General features: G+C 38.3%; 1 protein-coding gene across 1 annotated transcript; it reads left to right on the forward strand.

The window, feature by feature from the left end:
* Positions 1 to 27,659, forward strand: LOC148036975 (accelerated cell death 11-like). The gene is made up of 4 exons (XM_087677054.1): positions 1 to 111; positions 390 to 443; positions 27,242 to 27,337; positions 27,371 to 27,659. The coding sequence occupies exons 1-4, from the start codon at positions 1 to 3 to the stop codon at positions 27,587 to 27,589; spliced, it is 480 nt and encodes a 159-aa protein (XP_087533180.1). The 3' UTR covers positions 27,590 to 27,659.

Here is a 27,659-nt window from a genome sequence, read left to right on the forward strand (position 1 = left end):
ATGCCTGGCTTTTATCGACGCTTGCGATGCTGGCGTGGTGGTGGTGGTGGAGCTAGGGGAGATGGCCTCTGCATAGGATTTTTTAGGGGGTGTCTCTGGCCCGCTTGCTTGGTACGTGCCATGTCTTCTAGGAGAGAAAACCCAAAACTCAAAAGTGAAATGTGTAAAATGAGGTGAAACTTTAAACTTATAGCAAAACTTTCAAAAAACCCTTAAACCTGAATTAATGTATCCAAGCTTTTAAAAAATATGACCAGTGATTTGATTGACGTGAAATTTTACATGTGGAATCCTTTAGGGTACATCAACTATCAAAACAAAATTTGGCCTCATTAGAAGTATCTAGGACACCTGTCTGGAGGCTGGTGTTTGGGGCCCTGAATCCCTAGATTCAGAGCCCAAACGCGAGTCTCCGGCGGACAGATGTCCCAGAGACTTCTGATGTAAGAGAGGGGGATTTAATAATGGGAAAATACTAGCTACACTGGCTGGTATATAAGGTGTTAGGGACTTGATTTTCGGACCATTAGATTATAATACAAGTCTCCTTTCATCTTCATCTCCTTCTCCAAGCTCTCATGGCTTATTTCTCTCTCTTTTTGTCTTTCTCTCTCTTTTTCTAGTCTTTCTCTCTCCTCACTCTCTTTCTCTCTCTTCCTGCATTCTTTCTCTCACTTCTGCACCCTCTCTCTCTTCTCTTCTTCCCTCTCTCCTGTCCTCTCCATAACAAGTGGTATCAAAGCTCTAGTTTTGATCCATTTAGTTACCTTACATGCTCAGTTACCATCCTTTCCAGTTTAAAAATCCAAGAAGCTTCAGGTACACAGTGACATGCACAAAAATGGAGGAGCACTAAAGAGCCACAAGTCAAGGACCAAGAGGACAACATTCAGGAGCATTAATAGAATCCTTGGACCAAGTTTAGAGGCTGGAACACCACATTTAGTAGGTCGTGGGCCATTTTTGGCCAATTTTGAAGGTATTTTCCTAGAAGACAGTGGTAAATGGAGTAAAAGATGGTAAAGTCATGGTTACTTTTCAGGAACAGTATTCTCTCTCTTCATTCTCAAGCTTGAGCCAAGCTTCCATGGAGGAAAACCACCCTAGATCTCTTCTCTCCCACCTCCATTGATCAGATGGCTTCTACGAGAGCTTCCTAGGGACCTCGAAATTCATTCTAAGCAGTCATTTGTTATTTTCACTTTGCCTTTTCTCTTGATCTTCCAGATCTGGTCTTGTCACTTCTATCCTCATCTTCTTCTTTGGCAGATTGCTTTTGCCACGATCTGCCCATGCATGAACTACCTTCTCATTATGCTCAGCCTACACAAGTCAGTTGGATGAGGCACGAACAGTGTAAACAAGCTTGAGGAAGAAGGTGTCAAGGTCAGCAAGCGTTGTTGCTCCTTTGCTAGGGAAGCTTTTACATTATCTGAATGTAAATGTAGTACAACAGTCCTCCACAACTGCAACCACAAATTCTTGGTGGACCAAGTTTTGAGGCTTCAGCAGCTTCAGCAACAGTAGTAGTAGCAACAATAGCAACTTCAGCAATGACCTTGGTGGAGAATTGCTTCAGATTTGTCTACTGCCTACTATTTTGTTCTTGCTTTGTTCTTTGACGCCTTTACTAGTGACATCGGAGACGTTTTGTTATAATAAGAAAATGCAAGGGTAAACAATAACAAGGATACAATAAGGCTCAAGAAGTCCATCGTGGATGTATTCTCTTCAGCATAGTTTGTGTGTCAGTATATCCACCCCAGTCTCTAAATGAAAAGTACTTAATATCTTTCCGTCTTGGGCAAAAGGGAAGGGCCAAACAATGAAGATGAAGACGGTTAACACTGTCGAAGGGAGGCCTATGAACCCAAACCTGTATTTTGCTGCATTTGGAGCATCCCATTGTAGCAGCATCTTTCCTGTCTCTACCATGTTCTCAACAAGAGCCTGCTATTTGTGCCCTTTCTGAGGTCAAACAGATCCAGGAATTCCTCTCTCACGTGCTTTTGAAAATTGGGGAAAACAAACTATGCCTTTAGCCAAGGATCACATTGTAGAAGTTTACCAAAATGGTGATTCAATACACCAACTGGGAACTGATTGCAATGATGCCTGCAAATGGTAGCGTGCCCACCTGTGAAATCAGATGTTGATTGCCATAGTGTGTGCTTGCATGGTTGAGGATTTCTCTATCTAGAAATGTTAGCATTGTTTGTATCCCCCGAAAATAGAACAAATACAGCCAGCACTTTGCAATGGTTGAAGGATTATTTTCAAGATTACAAGCAAGTTAACAATTGTGATTTGCTGGCCAGATAACCAGAACTCTCCGTAAGCTTTATAGCACATTTCAAGTCTGAGCTGTAGCATAATGAAGAAACCCATCCAAAGCTTCTTGTCAGAATCTCCCCTACCTTCTACTTTGATTCCAACAACTGCCAGGGGCCGATTGACCAGGTGAGATCAAGCCTAAGGGATTGGCCTCATTCAAAGGACTGAACTGGCTAGCCGGCACACTATTTTGGCTGGACGTTGACAGGAAGCCATGTACATTATCAATTGGCTCACATGTCATGTTGTGCTCAGTCACACAGGATTGTCATTTGAGCAAACCAACACAGCTAATTGTTGGCACTAGACTGGATAAGGACTTTGCTTTTCTGGCGTTCTGTAGCTAGTCGGGGGTGTTTGCACGGTGCCACTTCTGCATAGTCCTATTCAAATCGACAAGGCTTCTACAATATCACATCGTAAAGGAGACTGTGAACAAATTTGTATCATTCAAGTGCATCCCTGTTCGTGATCATGAAATGGTTGGAGAAGCAAGAACTGTAATGGGACATGAATGCATTCGACCAGCTCCACCAAAAGTTTTTATCTAGAAATATGAGGGGATCTTGTTGAGGGAGCTCAACTGCAAGTAGAGAAGACATATTGGGGTGGAAATGAAGGTTCTTCTGTGCTTCAATGGTTCCAAATGGGTGGAAATGAAGGTTCTTCTGTGCTTCAATGGTTTCAAACACTACCCGGTGGAACACAACGGAGAATAAAAGGGATTGCAAGTCACACAGTTAATCCCTTGACAATAAGGTCACATTCTACAAAGCTATCATTTGGCAAGATTCCTTCAGTGCAGAGAGGATAAGAATAGACTACTCTTTGACAGAATGTTAGGAAGCAAAAGAGGGGAAATGTCTTTACTCTTTTGTAGAATGCCTCCAAGCCGGAGCCTACTCATCTCTGAAGCACAACCATCGTTTGTATTGGTAAAATCTTGAAGCAAATCTTGGTGCTCCCTGAAGAGGGATGGTTATTGGTGTCCCATCAGGACAAGCTGTACGCTGACTAGGTCCACCATACTTTTAAAACTTTATGATTTCATCAACTAGATAGTTTACATGGCCAGCAACTTGCTGAAGGCCCCACAAGTGATGTCCAATCATCTATAGCAGATCCAAGTGAAGGTGGTACAGAGGCAGTTGGCATAGCAGGCCATTGAGTGCATACCTAACTGGGTCGCCGGTAGCTGTGAGAACAAGGGGGAAGACTGGAAACCTTGCAAGCATTGCATTAGATTGTTTGTCTTGAAATCTGTGTATACCCTAGGGAACCACATGCTGTTGGCTGAGTGACCACATGGTCTGGTTGTTGTAGCAGCAATCCTTGTGTTAAATGACTCTCTGTTCGTGAAAAACCATTGGACCCTAACCCTATGGTCTTGTCCATTTGACCCTAACTCTACCAACAAGATTGGGGACTGCTCAGACCTGTATGATCTCGTGTCAGTAGTATTATTTAACCACCATTCTTGCCATCAGAAATTTTAGTCCCATGCAGGTGCAAACTTAAGGAGCAAGAGAAGATTCTCACAAGTCTTGCCTTTCCCTTCTAGTGCAGATCTGTCTTTCTGAGATGTATCTTGCAATCATTGACCCAGCTATTTTCAAACACAAAAAAAGAAGGACATGCTCACTTCTTCCTTAGCTTTTTTCTACTATGCATGCTTCCTTATTTAGATTGTTTGCCAAATAAATGCAAGTCAGCTCACATGGCAGATGAATTGATTCGCAAGCAAGCATAAGTTGTCACTAGTGGTGGTGGATTTATTGGATCTGCTTTGTTGCCACTATATCTTCTGTGAAGACAAGAAGGTTCCAAAATCCAGCAAAACAAGCTTCCATTAGCATTGGTGAAAGCTAGGAGTTTCTGAAAATGGCAGCAGTTTCTCTCCCTGGACTGGCAGAATTGCCTGAATGACATGAATGTGCCATTTTAATCTATGCGATGGAATATTCACCAATTACACTTGGAAGAAAGAATACCCTTGAGATCTGCTTTGAAAGATAGATCAAGGTGTTATGATGTGTATATGAGTGTGGATGTCTTCGAGACAAATGCATAGGGAGGTGGTGGCTTTTAGAGTAATGTTGCATTGAAAATGCAAGGGAAGTAGATGTTTCTACGGCAATTTTGCTCCAGGTTGGATCTTGAAAACAAAGTAAAGCCCTAGTTTTCTTGCAGCTCAAAACCGTTGGTGGGAGCTCGGTGTTTCAGGAAGCACACCATTCTGATCATCAAGTTTTAGAACACCTTCACCCCAACCTTTCATACTAGATAAAAGATGATTGACCTTGTCCACAACATTGGCCCCTCCTTGGTCATAAGAAGTTGTTGAACACTCCACTCTCTGTGCCCTGGGCTTTGAACCTAATGCAACAACCTACTTCCAATGGAAGACATTTGTTTCTCAGGGATTGCAGGGCAAGTTGGGCCCAACAGCTTCATAAGGAACTGAATGCAATCTGGAGAGTCCAAAAGGCTCTCATCTTGTCCATCATAAGCCATCAAGTATAGTAATGTTGCAGCAGCAAGTGCTGTAGGAGGATCATTGGTTGGAACTATTAAGACATCATCAATCATAGGTTTCACCATCAACTTGATTACAATGGCAACTGAGATAAATAACTCGAGCTCTAGTGAACAAGGTTGGCTTCAAACACGGGCTAATATTGATAAACTTGGAGCTTTAATTGATCAGTATATTGCTCTTATGAAGGCAAACGAAGAAAAAGGAGCAAGACTTGAATCAAGTATGGATACTCATCACCCTGAGTATTATCAACAACATGATGAGTATTATGGTCATGATGAGTATTCTCATGGGCATTATGCACCCGATGCTTATGCTTATGGACAACATGTATATGCTGATGGTACACACTATGATTTGCATGCATCTTATGAATATAGACAGTAGTAGCATGCAAATGAACATGAGGAGTATGCAAGTACATCTGGACAGCATGTTAATGCTTATAGATATGATGTACCATGTCATAATACAGAGTATCATTCCATTGAACCTTGGCAACAGAATGGCTATTATGGGCAACATGCTTATGCTTATGAGCATCCACCTTTTCAGCAACATAGTCATGATTATATAGGTGAACCTTCCTTAATTCAGCAGCCCAATTCTTATGGACATGACAATAATGGTCATGCTTATTAGTACTCTTCTAGCTTTGATCAGCAAGCAAGTTCATAACTACCATGGTACCCCATATCCCAATCAGTTCATACCTCATGATTACCCAAATGTAATGATGAGTTCTTTTCCAAGTGCTGATGATGAAGAAGAGAGCAATGAGCAAGCTGAACAACAAGACTGGGATATTGAGCAACATGATCAACAAGAAGATGAGCAAGAAGACCAAGAAGGTGTACAAGAAGGGAAAAATGAAGAGCAAGATGTACAAGTTGATGGCATCTTCGTTGATGAATCACATGAGGCACTCATAGATGTAGATGGTTATGCTGAAGGTTTTAGACTCTTGGAGAAACCTCATGATGATATTCTTGAGCATCAGTTTACACTTAATCAAGGTTTACAATAGCCATTGAATGCATTTGATAATGAGTACCTTGATCATGGTTATGATGACTGCCTCATGTCCGATGATGATATAATACATGATTTGGGCATACATGAATATGAAGATGTCATTGTGCTTCCCTATGATGTGGGAGATTATGGATGTGATCATAGACTTGATTATGGGGATACTTCATTGTATCCATTTGATCCGGGTGGATCGAAGTATGTGGTTGATGGGCATTCTCTTCTCTTGGACAATCATTATGACAGAATACCTTTTGATCCAGGAGGTTAATGGATTGCTTGGGATCTCATTTAGACCAGCATCCATCTTTTTTGTAGACTCTTTTGGCTGAAGATTGGTTATCTATGGCCATATTTTAGTGCAGGAAAATTGCAGACAACTCATTGTTTTACACTAGATTTTTCTCTGAACTTTGAACAGCCAAACCCAACCACATGGGTTGAAAGCACTTACAAAGAGCTCCATTTTGATGTGTAGCATGCATCGATCGGAGTCTCCTACAGAAAGTTATGGTATATTTACTACAGCAGGGCCCTGTAGTAAACAACTTGCTATCCACTGTCTGTAGCTCACATTTAATCAAGATACTTGGGTCAAAATTCATTTTTATAATTTTCCAATAAGGCCTATGTATCGTACATACCCCAACGACCCATCATATGCAATAATACCTCTTCATTCATTTGTATATCCCTGTAATAATGCAGTAGAGTAGTACTCTGATATGATCCTGCCCAGTTATCATAAGTGCCCAAATTGTTTTTGTTGAGGGCAAAAACCTTCGGGTGGGGATAGAATGTAAGAGAGGGGGATTTAATAATGGGAAAATACTAGCTACACTAGGCTGGTATATAAGGTGTTAGGGACTTGATTTTTGGACCATCAGATTATAATACAAGTCTTCTTTCATCTTCATCTCCTTCTCCAAGCTCTCATGGCTTCTTTCTCTCTCTTTCTGTCTTTCTCTCTCTTTTTCTAGTCTCTCTCTCCTCGTCACTCTCTTTCTCTCTCTTCCTGCAGTCTTTCTCTCTGTTCTGCACCCTCTCTCTCTCCTCTTCTTCCCTCTCTCATGTCCTCTCCATGACATCTGATAGGGCCAATTTTTTAATATCCATGAGTTTTTATAATGCCCAGTTGTGGGTGAAGTTTCACTAGATTTCAATTTATAAAATTGACGGTTCAATCAGTTTTTAAAAATGCATTAACGGATTATACTTCATTGATAATAGAAAAACTCACCACCGCACCAAGTGTACGCAACTGCATATTAAATGTGTTGTCAACCAAACTACGTGAAATATTAGAAACTTAAAAATTCATAAAAAATAAGACATGGGTCAAATGAAATATCACATATGATCGAATATAGTATTGCCAAATCGCTAAATATAGTAAAGATATAGTGCATTGGCCCATGTACAACTGATCACTGATATGTGCGTGATTGCGCATTGAATTTATCCTTAACAAAACTACTTTTAAAATTAGAAACTTAGAAATACGTACAATGCAAATCATAGCAATATAGAATATCAAATATCAGATCTAGCATTACGAAACCATGAAATACACGATAGATAGTGCATTGCACGAAGTACAACTGGAGCTAGGCAAAATTTAGCTCCATTTTGTAGACCACTGCTATCAAATACTTGAAGGTCTATTGGAAAGATAAACCAAAACTAAGCTCCTTATAATCCACAACCAAACTTGAGCTAAAAACATAGATCCAATTATAAGGTAGCTTCTCAAAGCATATTGTTGACATTAAGATTAAATGCATCCTTGTTGTTGAGGATCCTATGAAAAGAACCATATCTATGGACTTAATAGTGATACGTTGGGTATGAATGGCTAAAACTTGAGAATCACCCATTAGATCAATCAAGTAACTTTCAGCTACTTCTTGGAGAGCAAGCAAGGCTTGGCTTGACCATCGTCCCACATTCCTTGCTTGGTTCCTTGAAAAGAACTTGTGATAATGTCCTAACTACAAATCTTGCAGTATTTCTTGTAGTAGTTCCTTGAAAAGAACTTGTGATAATGTCCTAACTGCAAATCTTGCAGTATTTCTCACACCAACCTAGAGAATGGTGCCTTAGGAATAATCAAGTTGGCACTCTTCTGGAATTTCCTTATCTCACATAGCACAGTTGTGCTTGGTCTCCATCTTCGCTTCTTATGTGTTGGAGGATGTGTATTACTAGCTAGATTAGTAGTGGGAGGTGGAGCAACTAGAGCATGTGGACCACCATTTTTGGGCAATGGCGAACCATCATTATTGACCACACTAGGGCCATCATTTTTGGACACAGTAGCACCACCATTATTAGCTGCAGTAGGGCCACTGTTGTTGGCCACCAAGGGACCTTTGTCACTCACATTACACTCACTAGATTCGAAAGAGTGTTGAGCTCTTGCTCTTGCAGGCACCTTCTTGATAGGAAGCTTGGAACGTGCCATGGTTGTGATAATGAAGGATAGAAAGGTGGAGGGTAGAGTAATGGGAAAAAATGACAATGAAAAGGCTTTCCGTCTTTTGTAACTTCCGTATATGTCAGAAAGCCATTTCTAGATTTCGATGAGTTGGTCTCCCTTATGATAACTGAAGAGATCAACATGCAGAGTGAGACATCTGAAAGAAGTGGTGAACATGTCCAAACTTTCTACTCCAGTTCAGGAAGGGGACATAGCAGGTTCTCTTCAAGAGGTCGTGGTACAGGACGTGGTAGTGACAACCAGCAAAACAGATTGAATTAGCAATTTGGCGATATGCAGGTTTCAGGAGGTCATGGTAACTTTAGAGGCAGGGGGAGCTTTAGAGGAAGAGGTGGATGGCAGAATAGAGGTTCTAACAACTCTGGTATTGTGTGTCACTACTGTGGCAAAACAGGTCATATTGCAGCCCAATGTTATGCTAAGAAAGATGATATCCGTAGTGGTAAGTTACAGCAAAGAAACTATGCATTGTCTTCACGACAGAATGAAGAAAAAAATGAACGTCTGTTTGTTATGCAGCATATGTTGAATGCTGTTACGGGAAAGGGAACACATGATGATGTTTGATATGTTGATTCAGGTGCATCCAATCATATGACCAGTCATGCAAAATGGTTTGGAGAGATGCAGGATTTGCAAAATGCAGGTTATGTGCAGACAGGTGATGATTCATGCCACCCAATTTCATATGTTGGAAAAGTTCCCTTGTCCTTGCATGATGGTAAGACAAAGAGTCTTTTAGATGTATTACATGTGCCATCTATTACAAAGAACTTGGTGTCAGTCGGTCAGATGGTAGCGGTCAGATGGTAGAGCAAGGGCTGCAAGTCAAATTTAATGCAAAGGGTTACTTTGTAGAAGACTTCAATGACAAATGCAGGTTAGTTGCAAAGGGAAGTAGAGTTGGACATATGTTTACTCTAGATGCTGGAATTCCTACTATGAATGCTGCTATGTATGCTAAAGGAAAAGGTGAAGGAGAAATATCCTTGATGTTGTGCATACAGACATTTGGGGGCCTACACAAAATGTATCTCTTGGAGGCAGTTCATACTTTGTCACATTCATTGATGATTGTTCTAGAAAGTTGTGGGTATATTTTATGAAGGAAAAGAGTGAAGCATTTGAGCACTTTAGAACTTTCAAGGCTGCAGTTGAAAGAGAAACAGGCTTGAAAGTAAAGTGCTTGAGGTCAGGTGGAGGGGGAGAGTACCTCTCGAATGAGTTCAGTGATTTTCTGAGATCTCATGGGATAAAGAGACAGTTCACATGCAGGTATACCCCATAGCAAAATGGGGTTGCAGAAAGAAAAAATAGGCATATTGCAGAAGTTGCACGTGCCTTGATGGCTAAAAAGAATATGCCTAAGCATTTTTGGTCTGAGGCTGTTCATATTGCTGTTTATATTATGAACAGAACTCCCACAGCTGCAATTCATGGTATGAATCTTGAAGAATACTTTACTGGCAAGAAGCCTTATGTATCACACTTGAAAGTGTTTGGCTGCATTGCATATGTTCATGTGCCAGATGAGTTGCAGAAGAAACTGGATCCAAAGGCTGAAAAGTGTGTCTTTATTGGATACTCTTTAGAGCAGAAAGGGTATCGCTGTTATAACCTTGTCACATGTAAGTTTAGAGTGAGCAGGGATGTCATCTTTGATGAAATGAACAGTTGGTATGCATCTAGTGGTGATGCATTGGATGATGATGATGATGATCATGACACTCATGTGCAGGCTGAAAAGCAAGAATCACAGACTCTTAGTGGACCAGAGACATCATCTGGTATGAGCTTGGCATTCCTTCAGTGAGGACTCCAGGTGTGCAGAGAGCATGCGTTAATGCAAAGACTCCATTGAGTGATCCAGTGGTACGCAGGTCTAGCAGGGTGAGATACCCTGTTAAAAGATTTGGTTTTGAAGGTTATGCAGCTCACCATTATGCTTATATGGTGAAACTAGTTGAGGATGTTGAGCCCACTTGTTTTGAGGATACTGTTGGTGATACTCATTGGGATGTAGCAATGGATGAGGAGATGGCTGCATTAGAGGCCAATAAGACTTGGAATCTAGTATCATTGCCAAAAGGCAAGAAAGCTATTGGATGTAAGTGGATTTATAAGATTAAGCACAATGCAGATGGTTCTATTAGTAGGTACAAAGCTAGGCTGGTTGCAAAAGGCTATGCCTAGACATATGGCATAGATTATGATGAAACCTTCAGTCCAGTTGCTAGGATAGCAACTGTCAGATGTGTGATTGCTTTGGTAGCCAGCCAAAGGTTGGAGGTTGCAGCAAATGGATGTGAAGAATGCCTTCTTACATGGTGATTTGTAGGAAGAAGTGTATATGGATCAGCAACAGGTTATGAAGATTTAGAGCATCCCACGTATGTGTGCAGGTTGAAGAAGGCGCTCTATGGGCTCAAGCAAGCACCTAGAGCATGGTCTGACAAGATCAGAGAGTATCTTGTCAATATTGGCTTTTATGTTTCTGATGCTGATCACTCACTTTATGTGAGAAAGGGAGATGCAGGTTTGGTCATCATAGTCATCTATGTGGATGACTTGATTATTACAGGTGATAGTGATAGTGGGATTGCTGAAGTCAAGGACTTTTTGAAGAAGAAGTTTGAGATGAAGGATTTAGGTGAGCTAAGATACTTCCTTGGCATTGAGGTGATCAGATGTGATGATGGTATATGGCTCTCCCAAAGACAGTATGGCTTGGATATGTTGTCCAAGTATGGTATGACAGCATGCAAACCACTTTCAGTCCCGTTGGAGCAGAATGTAAAGTTGAGTGCTGATGTTGGGGATGAGATAGAAGACCCTACTATGTTCAGGAGGATAGTGGGGAGTTTGATCTACATGACCATTACAAGGCCAGACTTGAGCTACGCTGTTGGTCTTGTGAGTCAGTTTATGCAAGTACCTAGAAAGCCACATTTGGATGCAGTCAGACGCATATTGAGATATGTGAAGTCCACATTACATTATGGACTTTTCTATGAGGCAGGTACAGATGTACAGGTGTTTGGATACACAGATGCAGATTGGGCTGGTAGTATGTCTGATAGAAGATCTACCAGCGGATACATGTTCTCTCTTGGTAGTGTAGCAGTTGCTTGGAGCAGCAAAAAGCAATCTACAGTTGCTTTGTCGAGTACAGAGGCTGAGTATAGAGGTGCTGCTGTTGCAGCATGTGAGGTAGTATGGCTGCAAAAGTTATTGGCTGATTTAGATGTGCAGATGGAAGGTGCAGTTGTCATTTATTGTGACAACATGAGCAGTATACAGTTGGCTAGGAACCTTGTGTTCCATGCAAGGACAAAACATATTGAGGTACACTACCACTTTGTGAGAGAGAAAGTACTAGCAGGTGAGATTGACTTGGTGTATGTCAGCACACAGGATCAGATAGCTGATATCTTCACGAAGGCATTGGGTACTTCGAAGCTTACTTGGAGTTGCAGAGATGCAGTTGAGCTTGAGGGGGAGTGTTGAGATGACAAGCTCAACACATGCGGACATTGATGATGGACCGCCTGGTTAGATGGGTCCACACATCTAAACTTAGCATGTCGGTGGTCATTATGACTCTCACATGGCCACTGACTCATTACTTATTATATTCAGGTTGTTACACCTATTTACAACTGGCATAGTTATAGCGCCAGTCGACTAGTGTAGTCGGTTATGCATTGTTTGACTTAGTAGGCCACTTTCCTTTATGTTGTATCTTATCTATACTTTGTGTACATTGTAAAGCGTGTGGAAGAAGAAGAAGAAACCAGCAAGAAAACGTTTTGGCCTTCATCTCTCTTCTTGTCTCTTGAGTGAGCTTCTCCTTGTGCATTCTGTGTGTGTTCGGCGCAGCATCTTGAGCAAGTCCCCCTACCATGCGATTCTTGACATTGTCTCTTTCTCTTGATTTTAGTCATGATAGACTCTAATCAATCCCTAATCTGCCTGTAATCTTAGCTTTTAATCTACCTCTAATCAGCATCTAATTTTATCTTATATTCTATCCAAAATATTCTCTCTCTCTCTCTCTCTCCCTCAAGAAGAATTGATCAAAGATATTTAAACACATTTATACATAAGTTTGGCTAATGGAGAACAATAACATCATCTTATCTTCTACCCTAATTTACTCTCTGTCACTCTATCACTTATTTTCTTAGTTCATCTCACAGACCTCTCTCTTCTCCCCTCCCTTCTCCCTCTCTCTCTCTCTCTCTCTCTCTCTCTCTCTCTCTCTCTCTCTATGAATTGACACTTAAGGATTAAATAACAACTATTAAGAATAATAACATCACAGAGATTAAAAAAATAAAGATACCTCCATTATCACTTGATTGCTTGTAGTATAGAGTGTTGAAGAGGAAGATATCTTACAGCATAGTATTGAAGAGGGAGATTGCTTATAGCACGGTAGAGAGTGTTATAGATAGAGATTATTTGATTTCAGCAAATGCTATCAAAACCACTCTTGAGATTGCTTGTAGCACGGTAGAGAGTGTTGTAGATAGTACTGAATATTGCTTTAGAAGAATTCGTATGCAAGAAACCATATTCTGGAGGGAAGGAGAAGAGTACACAAAATTTCAGACAAAACTAGAGCTTTGAGAGGGAATGAAGAAATGCTCAGAAATAGGCATATACTTGTCCAAAAACAATAAAAATTTACAAGGAAACTCTCAAGTCAAAAAGGTGTCTTTGGGTAAAAAATTAATCTTAAAATATGATACGTATGTCATTTTGTATCGTTTTTTAACTTCCGCCCTTTTAAGAAGCAAGAATGAGTGATTCTAATATATTTTCATGTTGAAAAGTCATGAGGACATTAAAGAGTCGTATATTAATGATTGGCTTCATTTTTACAAAAAATAGAATTGTATTTTTTTAGTTATGAGGATTTTGAGAAAAGGTGACCTTATCCTACAGTTTGAGAATAAAATAATAGGTCAAATCTATTGAGAATACAAATATGATATTTGCTTGATTGTGAAAGATCTTTTATTCTAATATTACTTTGGAATCTCTTTTTAGAGAGAGAGAGGTGAGAGAAACCCCTTAAGGGGCAAAAAAGAGAGTCCATATTTCTCCTAATGTTCACAGATGAATACATTTGACATGTCGTACATGTTTTCATAAAGTGAGCAACATCCTTATACATGCTCCCACCAATATCTTTCTTTGATCTTTGCAAAAGTACCCCGAACACCTCTATGGCTAGTCCATAAGCTTTCATGAAATTCTTGCATAACATTTACTTGTGAAGCTATGTCACCCAAAACTGGCAAAGGCATTCTTTGTTTCTTTTTAGCATGTTTCCATAAATATCAATCTTTTAAGAAAAACCCATAGGCTTTCCTCTTGATCTTCTTAAACTCCTCATCTGACCATTCGTCTCTCTTTGTTAATGTACTGAGGTATTGACCAATTCTTATCCAATCTCCTGTATATTTGTCTTCTAGAAACATTTCCACACAAGATACAAAACATCTGAGGTGTTTTCTCTTTGCTATCCAAGCTTCTGTTAGTGTTGTAGCAAATCCTTGCATTGCTATATTCACTCTTACAACATCATTTTGAGCTGCAATAAAGTCATCTTCTTCCTCCTCATCCATCATCCCATGTTCATTCTCATAGCATGCCCAAGATAACATGTCTGTCCCACTAGGTTATCTCTTCTTGTAATATGTTGAAATTCAAGGTTCAAAGATTTGATGTATGGCAATCCACCAAAGCATAGAAATGTTCGGGGATAGCATAACTAGAAATCATACCCAATACCGGCAAACAATCAGTCTCAATGACTACACGAGCACCCATAAAATACTCCTTATCACATTTAAAGGCTATCACAATTTCCCATAATTCTCTTTTTACATGTGGATATCTTTCCTATCGCTCAATCAATAGTTTAGCACCAAATCGAATTGCATATCTTTACCCTTCCTCATCATCTTGCCCAATTGCCCATCCAATCCCAATTGGGCTTGTATCAATAGTAATAATGATAGGCTTTCCATGTGCGTAATCAACCTTTCTCAATGTAGGAGAAAATTTCAAGAGCTGCTTCAATTTCTTCATTGCTTTTTTATGCTTCCTTTCCCAGTGAAACCTTTGAACTTTCCTCAAGAGTTGATATAGAGCATCAGCTACATGTGCAAAGTTAGGGGTCCAAATCAAATAGAACACACATGCACCCAAGAATCTACGCACCTTTGATATATTCATGCATACATCTTGCATTCTATCAATCCCATCTATTTTTGCTGGTGATGGTCTTCACCCATAGGGCCCACACATGTGCCCAACAATCAAAACCTCTTCAACTCCAAAGACATACTTTTGTCCAAAAAGAGTTAAATGCACCTCTTCTAGACTCGTCAAAATACTTTCACAATCCACAATATGGTCTACAACAAATTGTATGCACCCATGAGCATCCATCTCTTCATTCTTCTCAAAGTGTATGCAGTGGATGAGAAGAATGAAGAGATGGATGCTCATGGGTGGGGTGTGCAATGGATGCCCAATATTCTCATGTATGTGGTACGATGTATTATTTGACTAGAGGGGAGATGAAATCATCTCTAACAAGCTTATGTTCTTTTATATATCTTTTGAGCATATTTTGTTCTAAAGGTAAGATATCTTATTCGAGCTTCCCACTTGGCAGCAATGCACAAAATGAGATTTCTTGAGAAAGGATACGGTAAATACCATTCATGATTAGGGTACTCTCGTGTAACATCCTTTGTTGAAGGCCCTTCATCTATAAGAAGAGGTACCCTAGCTTATCATGGCTTCTCAATAAATCGAACAATTTGTTTTGTCTGAGGTTGCATTGGCTCCTCCTCACTACTAGAACTGTAATTTCATATCAAAGAGTTAGATCTAAACTCTACGATTTTACGTATTTGTGGCTTGTATTCAGGTTTTTGTTTTATGTATGAGGACTTTGATGATAGAGGAGGTTATTGTTGAATATCTAAGGGTCCTGGTCCTCATGTCCTTCATTATTCTTCTACCTTGATGCTTGTGTGGTTTTTCTTTGTTTAGTACAAGCATCATGTGGAAATAGTGCTCTCTTGTCAGGGGTTTGATACTTTAATGGCTTACCTAATTTGCCACTGTGATCTCTCTCACCACCTTTCTCAACTTAAACTTTGCTATCCTTCTTTATCATAGTAGTGGGGGGAGGAGAATCAAATGAGCTGGAGGTATTCTCTTCAAGAGTATATTCCTGCATCTTCTTTGACTTCTTGCTACTCTCTTCTTCAGTCGTGTCCATGAAAAAAAGGACAAAAAGAGAAAGAAGGTGATACAAAACATGAATCTAGTAAAACATTGTGGTTAAAGTTTGAGCAAATTGCTATAAATCAACAACAAGATGTAAGAGCATATGATACATTCAATAGAAACTTAAAGAAACATCTAACAAACTTGATGCATTACATCGAGTACCTAACTAATAAAAAGTAAAATATAAAATCATACGAAAGAGGATGAATTCTACATGGAAATAGGAGCATAGAAGTCATCTATTTGATTCAATACACAAACAATTAGTGGAAAATTCCATAGTATCAAATGTCAATTTATTCATACTATGAAATTCAAGCTAAGTGCATTCATTTAAGCTAGCAACTCGATGCACTATATACATTTGAAAAAGAAATTATACAAAGTTTACTCAAAATATATACTAGGTTGATGCAGTGCTTCAAGTGGATAATAAAAGTGTCAAAAATTTCCATAGAGCTTGATGCACTCAATACAACATCTGTAACCACTCGATGCATTATATCAAATGAAGAATAAAAGTGTAGAAAAATAGAATGGAACTTGATGTAATTTATCAAGCTAATACAGTATTTACTCAAAACTCAAACCAATTTGATAAAATTCATCAATTAAAAAAAAATCACTAAATACAAAAGAATTGATATGTTGTGCCAATAAGTAGATTTCAAAAACATACTAAAAACTCTAATAAATCAATGCCTTACATCATCTATATAAGAAATTTAGTGAAAAGTAAGAGAATTTTTTTTTCCAAACAAGATAAACTTGATAAGTAGAAGTAAACAACTGTAAAATGAACTAGCCACTTGTTGATGCACTAAATTAGTTGGTATGAGATCTATATAGCTATTATATCAAGTTGTACATTTCATCAGTGGAGAACAAAAATGTAACAAAATATAAAAAACCTTGATGCATTGCATGGAGTTACAAAAAATCATACCAGCTTTATGCAATGCATCAAGTTAGTATAAAATTAAAACTGTCACACTAACTCGATGCAAATGCCTCGAGTTAGTATAAAATTTACCACAAATTCACACCAACTTGATATAGTTTATTAAGAAGAGAATGAAGTATCACAATTGTCAGCCCCACTTTATGCTTTGCATCAAGCTCGTATAGATTTAAAATAGAAAATCACACTAATGATAAAATTCAAATAAAAAACCATACCAACTTGATGCAATGCATTAACCATTTATAAAATTTACCACAAATTCACACCTAATTAATGTATTGCATCAAGAAGAGAATGAATTGTCATGACTTTTAGCCCCACTTGATGCATTGCATCAAGTGGGTGGGCGCCACAAATTTCAACCCCTATTGATGCACTATACTAAGTGGAGAATGAAAATCACATAAATCACAAGATCACTTGATGCACAATACGAAATGTCATTGCAAATAGTTATTTATATAGAAAACTTGATAAATGCATTAAATTGGGGATACAATATGTATTTTGTACAATATACATATACTAGATATATAGATTACTTATGTATCAAATGCAATTTACCAATTCAAATGAAAAATATACGAAAACTACGAAGCTAGAATTGAAAAACTAATTAAAATATTCTAATATTTTATACTATATAATATATTATACAAGAAATCCTTAATATTATAGCAATTCTTAGATATGTAATGAGTAATCCATTAGATAAAGCTTTTCACAAAAAAATGGAAGTAAAAGGTTTAATTGTTAAAAATATATGTAATTATTAATATAATTTTTAAAATTTATGATATTCAACTTACAAATTTACATAAAAAGTAAAATTCGATAAAGCCAATAAAACGTGTATATCTTATCCCAAGCTCTTGTGTTTGGTGCTTTGCCCTAGGTTGTCTATGTCCTTTGCTTTGTATAACAATAGGACACATTATAGTAAAATACTGGGGTGAAGCAAATAGCTTGTTTGGAATACTCCCTTAAACCAATCCAATGATAAATAAAAGAGAGATGATCCTGATTGATCAAGGCTACAACAAGCAATAGATCAAAAACTTCAAAAAGTATATTAATATAAGATCGATAATGTATCGAATTTGAGATCATCATGCCCATTATCACAATCTTTTGTATACCAATCATGATCATGTTCACCAATATCATCAAGATGATCATAGCCATCATAGTCCACAATTACAACAGTTATAATAGCATAATCAACCTTAAACTTGTTGCCAAATCCATAATGAAATGATCATCAAAATCCAAACCATAAAAGAGAAGAAGTTTGAGAGTTGACAATGACCATAATCGTATTGATGAATGTAGAAACAAATAAAATTATTCCAATCATGATGCTTAGTAAATCTAGAAGCACTTGAATTACAAGTGGATCATATATATCAAATACATGATAGAATTGATACACAATAATACCAAGGTGGGGAATAAAGTCTACCTATAATACTACTGCAAGTACATTCATCTTCATAGCATCCAACAACTTAAAAGTGATAACAACATATCCAAGGCAACATCCATCATGGATAGAGTGAGAAACTCTATGGGTAGTCCACAAGCAAGGTGATAGCTCTTCTAGCTTAGCATAAAAGGACAATGTGTGGATCAATGCAATGCATTTGAGAATTCCCAAAGCTACCATGGTCGTTGAAATAATGGTTTCAATTGCTTTGAAGCGGTCTTGATTGTGACTATGGCTAGATATGATTATCCTAATGAATCTAAGCATAACGATATCAATAATGATAGAAAAGTTGTGTGAAACCTTACTCCTCAAGTAGCAAATAACCAAACATGCAAGGAAGAGAACTTGATGCACTGCATCAACTCGCTTGAAAAACCTTGTGATTATGGAGGCTTTTCCAAAATCCTTGCCGCCTCACAATGATGCAAACTTGATGCATTGCATCGAGTTGTTCAGAAAAAATATAGGATTTGTCACTTTTACAACTTGGTGAGAAAAAAACAAGAAAGCACAATGAACACGCAAGAAAGAAGCATGAAAAAGAAATGAAAAAACTAAATTTGATCTATCATTACAAAAGTACATCAAAATATCATCATTAAATATTAAAAAAATTACATTTGGCGTTGCCCCCCTCGGATCCCCCCAACGACATTTATAAAAAAAGAAGAAAGAGAAAACCTTGATGAGCTAATTTTGGGCTCCCCACTAGACATTTAATGCATTATAGTAAGATTGAGAGAATATAATTAGACTAATTCATGGTAATTTTTTGTACTATAATCAAGTTATTAAAATGGAAGAAAACTTTCTAGGAAACTTGATGTGTTGTATCAAGCTTACTATCAAATTGATACATTTCGTCAAGTGTGGTAAATTAAAAAGATCCAAAACTAAAGTGAACTTGATGTACTATATCAAAACTTGATAGATTACATCAATCTAGTTGGAAAGGTAATAAGATTTCAATGAGACTTGATGTATTGCATTAAGTATGAACAAATAATTATATTAAAATTTAAGTGAACTTGATGTACGGCATATACTCAACCAAAATATTAGCTAAAATTTAAAGAGACTTGATGCATTGCATCAATTTGATAGCAAACTTAGCAAAGTCTATGAGAAACTTAATGCATTACATCAGCTTTGGCCAAAAAATTAGCAAAGTTTATGAGAAACTTGATGTATTGGATCATCTTGGCCAAAAAATTAGCAAATTTTCTAAGAAGGTTAATGCATTGCATCAACTTGGCTAGAAATTTAGCAATCTCTCTAAGAAACTTGATGCAATGTATCAAGTAGGACAAAAAACGATATAGATATCAAGTAAACTTGATGCACTGCATCAACTCATCCAAAATATTAGCTACAACTCCAAGAAAGTTAATGCACTGTATCAACTTAGTCATTATCTAAATAGAAGGCCTATAAAGTCCAACAATCTATATCTCTTACAACTCAATTTTTTGCTTAAATTTTTTTGAGAATTTATCATTTTAATAAAATTAATATTTTTGAAATATTTTAACACTAGCCAAAAAATACTTACATTGGCATTTTTTATTGTTGTTACAAGGTTATTGTGCTAAATTTGTAGCACATAAAAAAATGTGATGCTCAAAGATTGCACTTGTTTTTTCCCTACAATTGTCAGGAGTTTCCAGCCACCATCAAATGATTGGCATCGGCATACTTAAACATCAATGGATGTTTGACAGAGAGAAGAGTATCAATAGGATACATGTGAGTATCTTGAGAGTGAAAGGAGGTGCATTTGTTGAATGTATATGAGAGGCAGGGTGCTGTCATAAGCTCTCTGATAGCTTGTACTTGATAAGTTGAACTCACTGAAGCTTGATTTGCTAGCCATTAATTCTTGGATGATGCAACATGATTGTGGGATGGTTTATGAAGGTTATGAACTATAAATGCTCAAGTTCTAGAAAAAATTATTGTTGGTTATTATAGCAAGGTGTTGACTGGTTACAGTCAATGGAAAGGGTATGTGTCATGTTTGCTTGATGTATATGCAACCTGTGATGCCTTGTTGGAAAGGTATCAACTATCACATGGACCTATTCTGGGGCTTCATCGACCTCAATATGACTATGTTTTTACTTCTGTAATACATTATATAACTAGCAGACGTTGTGACTATTTTGAGGTGTGAATACCTATGTTTATAGCAAAGAATTCACTGTTGGTCATAAAAGAGAATTGTTTGAAATCTGTCCTAAAATTGGACAACACATATTTAGTGGTTGTTGAAGCCTCTGGGAACATTGGTTGGCACCTGTAGGTGCTAGGATGTTGATGCATACATGTCAAAAGATTTATGAACTGAAGTGAGCATTGAATGCTCAAATTTGGACAACTTTTTACTATTAATTTTACAATGAGCTAGTTACTTAGAGTGTGTGAAGAGTGTATCTGGCATTGCTATTGCTCATATGAATCAGTGTTTATGCTCCTATGTACTTATAGTGAACCCTAAAGGTTATGGTGTATGTTTGGGATATTTTGAGGCTGACTTGAGTTGAAAATACTTCAGTTTATGCAGAGAATTTATTTTTGGTTGCTCACAGACTATTGTCTATAATAAGTTTTGGGAAGATACCTACATCAATTGTATGCCTGCAAATGTTATCTACTTGGCATGCTATTACATCTAGATGTTCTACTACATGATTGGGGATGTATTTGACATACATGTAAGTTGAAACACATTGGTTTTTGCAGAGATTTATTGTTAAAGGTTCTTGGACTAAAATTGTCATACACAACTGAGTGGTTTGCAAAGAGTCAGGCACTTACAAGTTGTATACAACACTAAATACTATAGCCGTAGATAGAAAAAATGCTCAGGGAACTGAAAATATCACTCAAATTGTGGGAGAGAAGCTTGATAATAAAATTTTTTATTTGTGGAATTTTAGGATGCAGAAATTTCTTGATTGGTAGAGGCTACTGGGATTTGTGTAGCAAGGTTGAAGTAGAACCTGAATTTTATGAACAGAATCCGATTCATGATCAGCGGAGAGCTCATTGATAGTGGTTGGAAAGAGCAAGCAAAGTGTTAGACTGGTTCTCTTTATACATTTTTTATGCGATGGCTATGCAAATTACAAGTTGTTAGACCCCAAAAGATGCTTGTTACTCATGTAAGGAAGATACAACTGAAGCAATAGTTTAATAATATGTCTAGAAATGGCAGGAGCATTTAAGCTTATACAACATATATAAAAACAATAGTAGATCAGCTTGCTACTATTGGTTCCAAAGTCTTAGAGGATGATATGATTGCAGTTACATTGAATGGACTAGGCAAGGAGTACAAAGCATTTGATACTTCGATTTCTGTGAGAGTAGATCCCCTTGACTAGGATGAATTACTTGCATTGCTGCTACATGAGGAAGTCAAGCTTGGCTTGAATACATGTTCAAGTACCTCTAGGACCAAAGATAATGTCTTTTACTCTAGTCAGCAAGCTAGAGGTGTTAGAGCTCATGCAGCATTTTGATGTTGTGGGGACACTCATAATGCTCGAATGCACAAGCACAACGAGGATTTGGAGCCGTTAGATATAGGGAGTGATCACCTAGAGGTAACGGTGGCTCTTGATAGTTGCATGAACAATCTAACAGGGATAAAGACTACCATTATTGTGGAAGATATGGACACATAGTAAAGGACTATCATAAAAAGCAAGCAAATATGAAGGCAAAAGACAGACAACATGGAAATTATGCATCACCTAGTGGTACATAAGATGATCAGGGAGGTAGGTTGTTTGCTATGTAGCATGTGTCTAAGAATACATCTAAGCAAGGCAAGGATGATAAGTGGTATATAGACTTAGGAGCATCTAATCATATTACTCTGCATGGTGAGTGGTTTGATGAGTTGACAACAAGTTTCCATGGACATGTATGCACTGGTGATGTCACACAACATGATATTAAGCATATATGTGTGGTTCTGCTAATCATGCCTGATGGCAGAAAGAAGAGTCTATCTGATGTATACATGTGCCTTCTATTACTAAGAATTTATTATCGGTTGGATAGATGGTAGAATAGAATTTGCAAGCTATATTCAACAGAGATGGTTGCTTTATTAAGAAATATGGAAATGGCTACAAATTGATTGCTAAAGGCAAGAGAGATGGTAGAATGTTCACTTTAGATGCATCTATCTTGCTGAATTGAAAGTAGCCATGTTTGCCCATGATAATGAAGTAGTTTGGGATGTAGAAATGTGGCACAAATGCATTGGTCATGTTAATGTTTAGAGGCTGAAAAATATGCAGCAAAAGCACGTTGTACTTGGTCTACCAAAGTTTAAGTACACTGATCTATGACATGTCTATTCAACCTATCAATTTGGAAAACAAGCAAGGTTTCCATTTATGTGACATGTGAGAAATAGTTCTAGGCCTTTGCAGTTGATACATTTAGATGTATGGGGTCCTACCCATAATGCATCTCTTGGTGGTGCTAGGTATTATGTGTCATTTATCAATGATTTCAGTAGATATACATGGTTGTATATCCTGAAGCACAAGAATGAGGTGCTTGACATATTCAAGGATTTTAAGGCACATGTTAAAAATGAGTTTCAATGTTATATCTCATGTCTAAGATCTGATGGAGGTGGAGAATATGTCTCTAGAGAGTTTGACAGGTATTTGGCAAAATATGGCATAAAAAGATAACTCACATGCAGTTACACACCATAGCAGAATGGTGTGATAGAGAGAAAGAATCGTGTATTTATAGAAGCTACCAGGGCAATGCTTAATGAAAAGAACTTGCCAAATTCTTATTGGGCCGAAGCAGTTGTCATTGTTGTTTATGTATTGAACATAACACCTACAATTGGAATTCATGACTTGACTTTGTATGAGAAATTGTATGGGCAGCACAAGCTCGACATCAGCCACTTTAAAGTGTTTAGTTGCATTGCTTACGTACATATACTTGATGAAAAGAGAAAGAAGTTAGATCCAAAAACTGTGAAGAGTGTCTTTCTTGGCTATGCACAATCAACCCTCCTATCCATAAGGCAAAATCCCATTCCGACCCCCTAAAGCAATGCAAGTTGGTTCTACAGCAATTAGATTGTCATTTTATCATTTTTCTATTTTCTATCGCAAATTTAGAAAAGCTCCCAGCTAATTGAGACCACCCTACCATTGGTGGATGGACCCATCAGTGTCACGCCCATTTGCTTTTCTTCGGTGACAATATCATCTTTAGTTTTTAAATTTCCTATAACACATTTATTGAAACATATACAACCAGCTTCCTTAATTAGTCTGTTAAATCACATGTTCCTTCATGTAATTTATCTCATGGACATGTTGTCGGACCTAAAATCTACAATGGCTATAGGCACTAGCTAGGCCTCTATAACACTCACAAGACAACCCTACACGGTCTCGTGGCCAAGAGCATCCAAGGGACATAGTGCCCTAATTGCTAATGTAGATATTGCATTTGTAGTGTAACATAGTTCAAAGATTGCCCTTCCTTACTCCTCAGAGGGAGATCCCATATATCTTGGTATAATATACCACGTAACACAAACACAGGAGGCAACCCCTTGGCTGAATGTCGGGGCCCCACTGTAGCTCTCCTACACCGAGAGGATTGGCTCCTCAATGCACTGCTCTAACATAAAGAACATACGATTAATCTCCACTAGTCTTATATATTTTGAACGACCCAGGAGATTTGATATTTCCTTACCAAGCTTGCCCCAAGAAACCACTAATCTACCCTACAGCTTGGGTTTCCTTACACACTCCACGTAGGTCAATGTTTAGAAAACAATTGTGATGCATCTAGGTTTGATACCATGTTATGCTTAATGCAAGTGTGGATGACCATTGTGCTTAAGCATTTTATCATTAGAATTTAGCTAGGTAAAGTGCAAAAACAACCCTTCAATGATTTTCCAATTAATCGTATGTGCGGCATTGATAGAGACTAGCACCGAATTTTTTCGTACTACTAGTCTCCTTAACTCAAATGACAGTCCATCCTATATGTTATAGATAGAAAAATGGATCTGAATTTGAATCATTTTCAGCAACTAACCACTTTCACAATCCATATTTTCACCTACTGTTTATGTTTTACATTCTTTTGGTAGGTGTAGCGTTCATTTTTATGTAATTTTTCATGAAAAATGATAAAAATATACTATCACATAGAAACAAGGCTTGACTAAGGCTTAATCCTCATGCTCCAGTCTTGTTATAAGCTCACAAATATAAAATATTTTTTTTTTCTAATTTGCAAGCGCAAAAATTAAATTTTCCTTATTTTCTCTAATTTTTTATTTTATTTATTCATAAAAATATACTATTTTCTGATTTATGTGTCTTGACTAATCATATGCTGGTGGTAAAGATGCCTCCGCCTAGCCACCTGTGTATTATTACACTGACAGTCACCGCCACTACACACTGCAACTGGCGAGCGCCCGTCCCGTCACTTTATTATTTATTCTTTAAGTGACAGTTTGAATAAAGGAAGGCCCGGTCACACATTGTGACTGTTGGAGTTCCCATTTCTTATCTCTCTCTTTCTTGATCTTGCTTTTTCGCCATAGCTCTCGGGTGCAAGCTTTGATCCTTCTCACCTTTCAACTGGTATCAGAGTATGGCTTTCGACTCTAGAGCTTGGCTTGTGTCATTCTCAGCTTCCCATCGACTCTCCACTCGCATTGGGTCTCCTTCCCGCCAACCATAGCTCATTCTCTTGAGCTTCCGTCACTCCTCGGCTTCCCGAGCTTCTTCTCGGAATATTGAGCACCATCAGGGCATTGATATTGAGGTATTGCTTCATTATTTCAGAGATTTATCTCAGTCCACAGGTCTAGGTAAACAGGGTTTTCACAGGTTGTGGGCAGCCATAGCTCACACCTCTTGGAGCTTCCTTCACCTGGATCTTGCTTCTAGCCTATCAAGGCTTGCTGAGGCTTGGTGTAGGCCTTATTTAGCCCCCATTTGTGCCCCCTTTGGGCCCCATTGTTGACATGTGGGATAGCAGACCCCCCCAGCTAGCTCACATTTTTTTTGCGCCTATTTCAAAATTTGGCCCAAAAATCACTCTTTTTGTCATATCTCGGGCATTCAAAACCCGATTCAGGCAAGGTAAGAGTCTAAGTTGGGGTTTTCGCACGCTCCGGATGCGATGGTGATGTCGGATTTGCCAAATTCTAATGAGAGAATATTCTACAACAGATTTCAGGTCTGAGAGAACATGTATTTGTATGCCTATGGCTTATGTGATGCTTCTACTGATGTCTATTGATACCGGATCACTTGTGGATATTATGGCTCTTATGTGAGATGCATTTGGAGCTGATTTAGCTCAGCCATTGACTGTTTTGAACAATCCTAGATCTGTCCAAAACAAGGCAGCCACCTGTTACTTCAATTTTATGCTTATAGGTCTTGGCATTTGATGCCTGATTATGCCCGGTTGGTGCCTATACATACGGGAATGTATGCCTATGGATTTAAGCTTGGATTGAGCACTGATTTGCTTAATTTATAGAGGTTATATGTTGCTGGAAACTTCAAGATTGAAGCTATTTATACTACAGTTGGGTTATGCCTATTGGTCACGGGGTACTCCCAGCTACTCGGTATGATGTCATGATGTATTTGGACTATGCCACATGTCTTGTTTATGCTCCGGAATGCTTTTGAGCTGAGATTAGAGCTCGATTTGGGTTTGATTGTCACTTCTTTGCAGCTGGCATTTTATCTATGACATGGTTTATGCCTAGGCTACCTAGTACGGGTTATGATGTCTTGGTGAATGCTTTATGCTTTGGCTATGGATAGCAGTTGTTTGAGTTCGTCTTGACATTAATTTGAGTATTCCCTTGAGCAGTTGGACATTGACTTGGATTTTTCCATTACGACCTTGAATGCTATTGAGGCATTGTCTTGGTTACCTGTCTTTGGTACTTTGACTTGGTTTGCTTGAGCTGTTGAGCTCGTTTATCCTCCTTTTGAGCCAGTGGGAGCATGTTGTATACTTGACCGACATTGAGCAGGAGGTTTATGCTATTTGAGCATTTTGCAGATACTTGAGACTTTGGGATCTCTTACACTTACATGTTGCATGGTTTATGCATTGATATCTTGGAATTGCTTTTGACCTGAGCTTGGGCTTTACACTCGAGTCAGCATACACCTACTGGTGTCAGGTCTTGCCAGTGTTATGTATACTTTGCCCTACTGTCCAAGGAGTATGCCTACTCACTTCCGAATGCTTTGGTGACATGTATAGCTGTTTGCCGAGGGTCTTGATGACTGTTTGGTGCTGGTTTATGTTGATAAATATGTCATATCCTATGGTTGTATGTAAAGTGTCCTTAAGTTTGGGGTATCTATCTTTTGAGGATACCATTTTAGTGTGTGTGGACTGTTGGAGGAATGGTTGAAGAATAATAAAGAGGAGGACAGCATGTAGCTCCTAACCTGTGCTTGTTCCATCTTTATCTTCCTCTACTTGAAGTTTTATTATGGTATCAGAGCCTGTACTTTCATTTCATCAGTTGTATCAGGAGGGAAGTAGATCTCTTCCATCTCAAATGCACCTGTTCCTACAGCTGTAATGGAGGGGGCTGCAGAATGGTGCACATGATAAATAACTACTTTGTCTAGCTCGGTACAGAAATTCTGTAAGGACCAGACGAATGCATGTAAAGCCTCCTTAGAGTCATCAACTTCTATCACAATCTTTTTGGACCTCTCAGATGATTTGAATGATGTTTTTTGAAGTGCCTCAGATGGCCTAACAATAACAACATGACAGTGTGCATTATGCAGCACATAATCACTCACACCTCCCAATAAAGTCATTTTTTATCAACCCAGAATCATTGCTCCTACCCACAACTACCACATCTACAGATAGACGGTCCGCTTCATCCACAATCCAGCGAGTCAGAGAGAGAGAGAATGGCTGGATCAACGGACAGGACGCTTCAAGAGATTGCGAAGGCTTTCTCTGATCTGGCATCGGGCAGTTCAGGTTTCAAAGTTTGCCCATGCTTGCTCTCACGTTTCCATCCTCTTTGGCTGCCTCGGTTTTGCCTTCAAATTTGCTGAACGAGATTACATCTCCAAGGTACAGTTCTCTTAAACATTCGGCACCCATGCATATGCTCAAGTATTTGTTCCATACCATAGCTTTCCGATCAGAACAGCTGTGGCAGCAGGGTTTTACACTCTTCTAACAAGGTCACAGTTACTAGACAAGCTTAATGAAGATGAAACCTCTGCAAAAGACCTCATGCAAGAGTACATTGTTTCTGTGGATCCTTTCATCAAATATGTTGATGACCTCTTCCTAGTTTGTGGACTTGGCATTGATTGGTAGAAAATCAGCGATTGCTGCAGGGAGGTTGGGTGAAAAATACGAGGAAGTGTGGATTTTGGGAATCTAGAAA

This window comes from Lygodium microphyllum, chromosome 4 (assembly GCF_053477565.2).
Source record: "Lygodium microphyllum isolate KBCC chromosome 4, Lygodium_microphyllum_v1.1.10, whole genome shotgun sequence".
Taxonomy (NCBI): domain Eukaryota; kingdom Viridiplantae; phylum Streptophyta; class Polypodiopsida; order Schizaeales; family Lygodiaceae; genus Lygodium; species Lygodium microphyllum.

Coding starts and splice junctions, on each gene's coding strand:
- LOC148036975 (XM_087677054.1), top strand. CDS start 1: ATGCCTGGCTTTTATCGACGCTTGCGATGCTGGCGTGGTGGTGGTGGT. Junction 112..389: donor GTCTCTGGCCCGCTTGCTTG/GTACGTGCCATG, acceptor CTGAATCCCTAG/ATTCAGAGCCCAAACGCGAG. Junction 27,338..27,370: donor AACGAGATTACATCTCCAAG/GTACAGTTCTCT, acceptor GGCACCCATGCA/TATGCTCAAGTATTTGTTCC.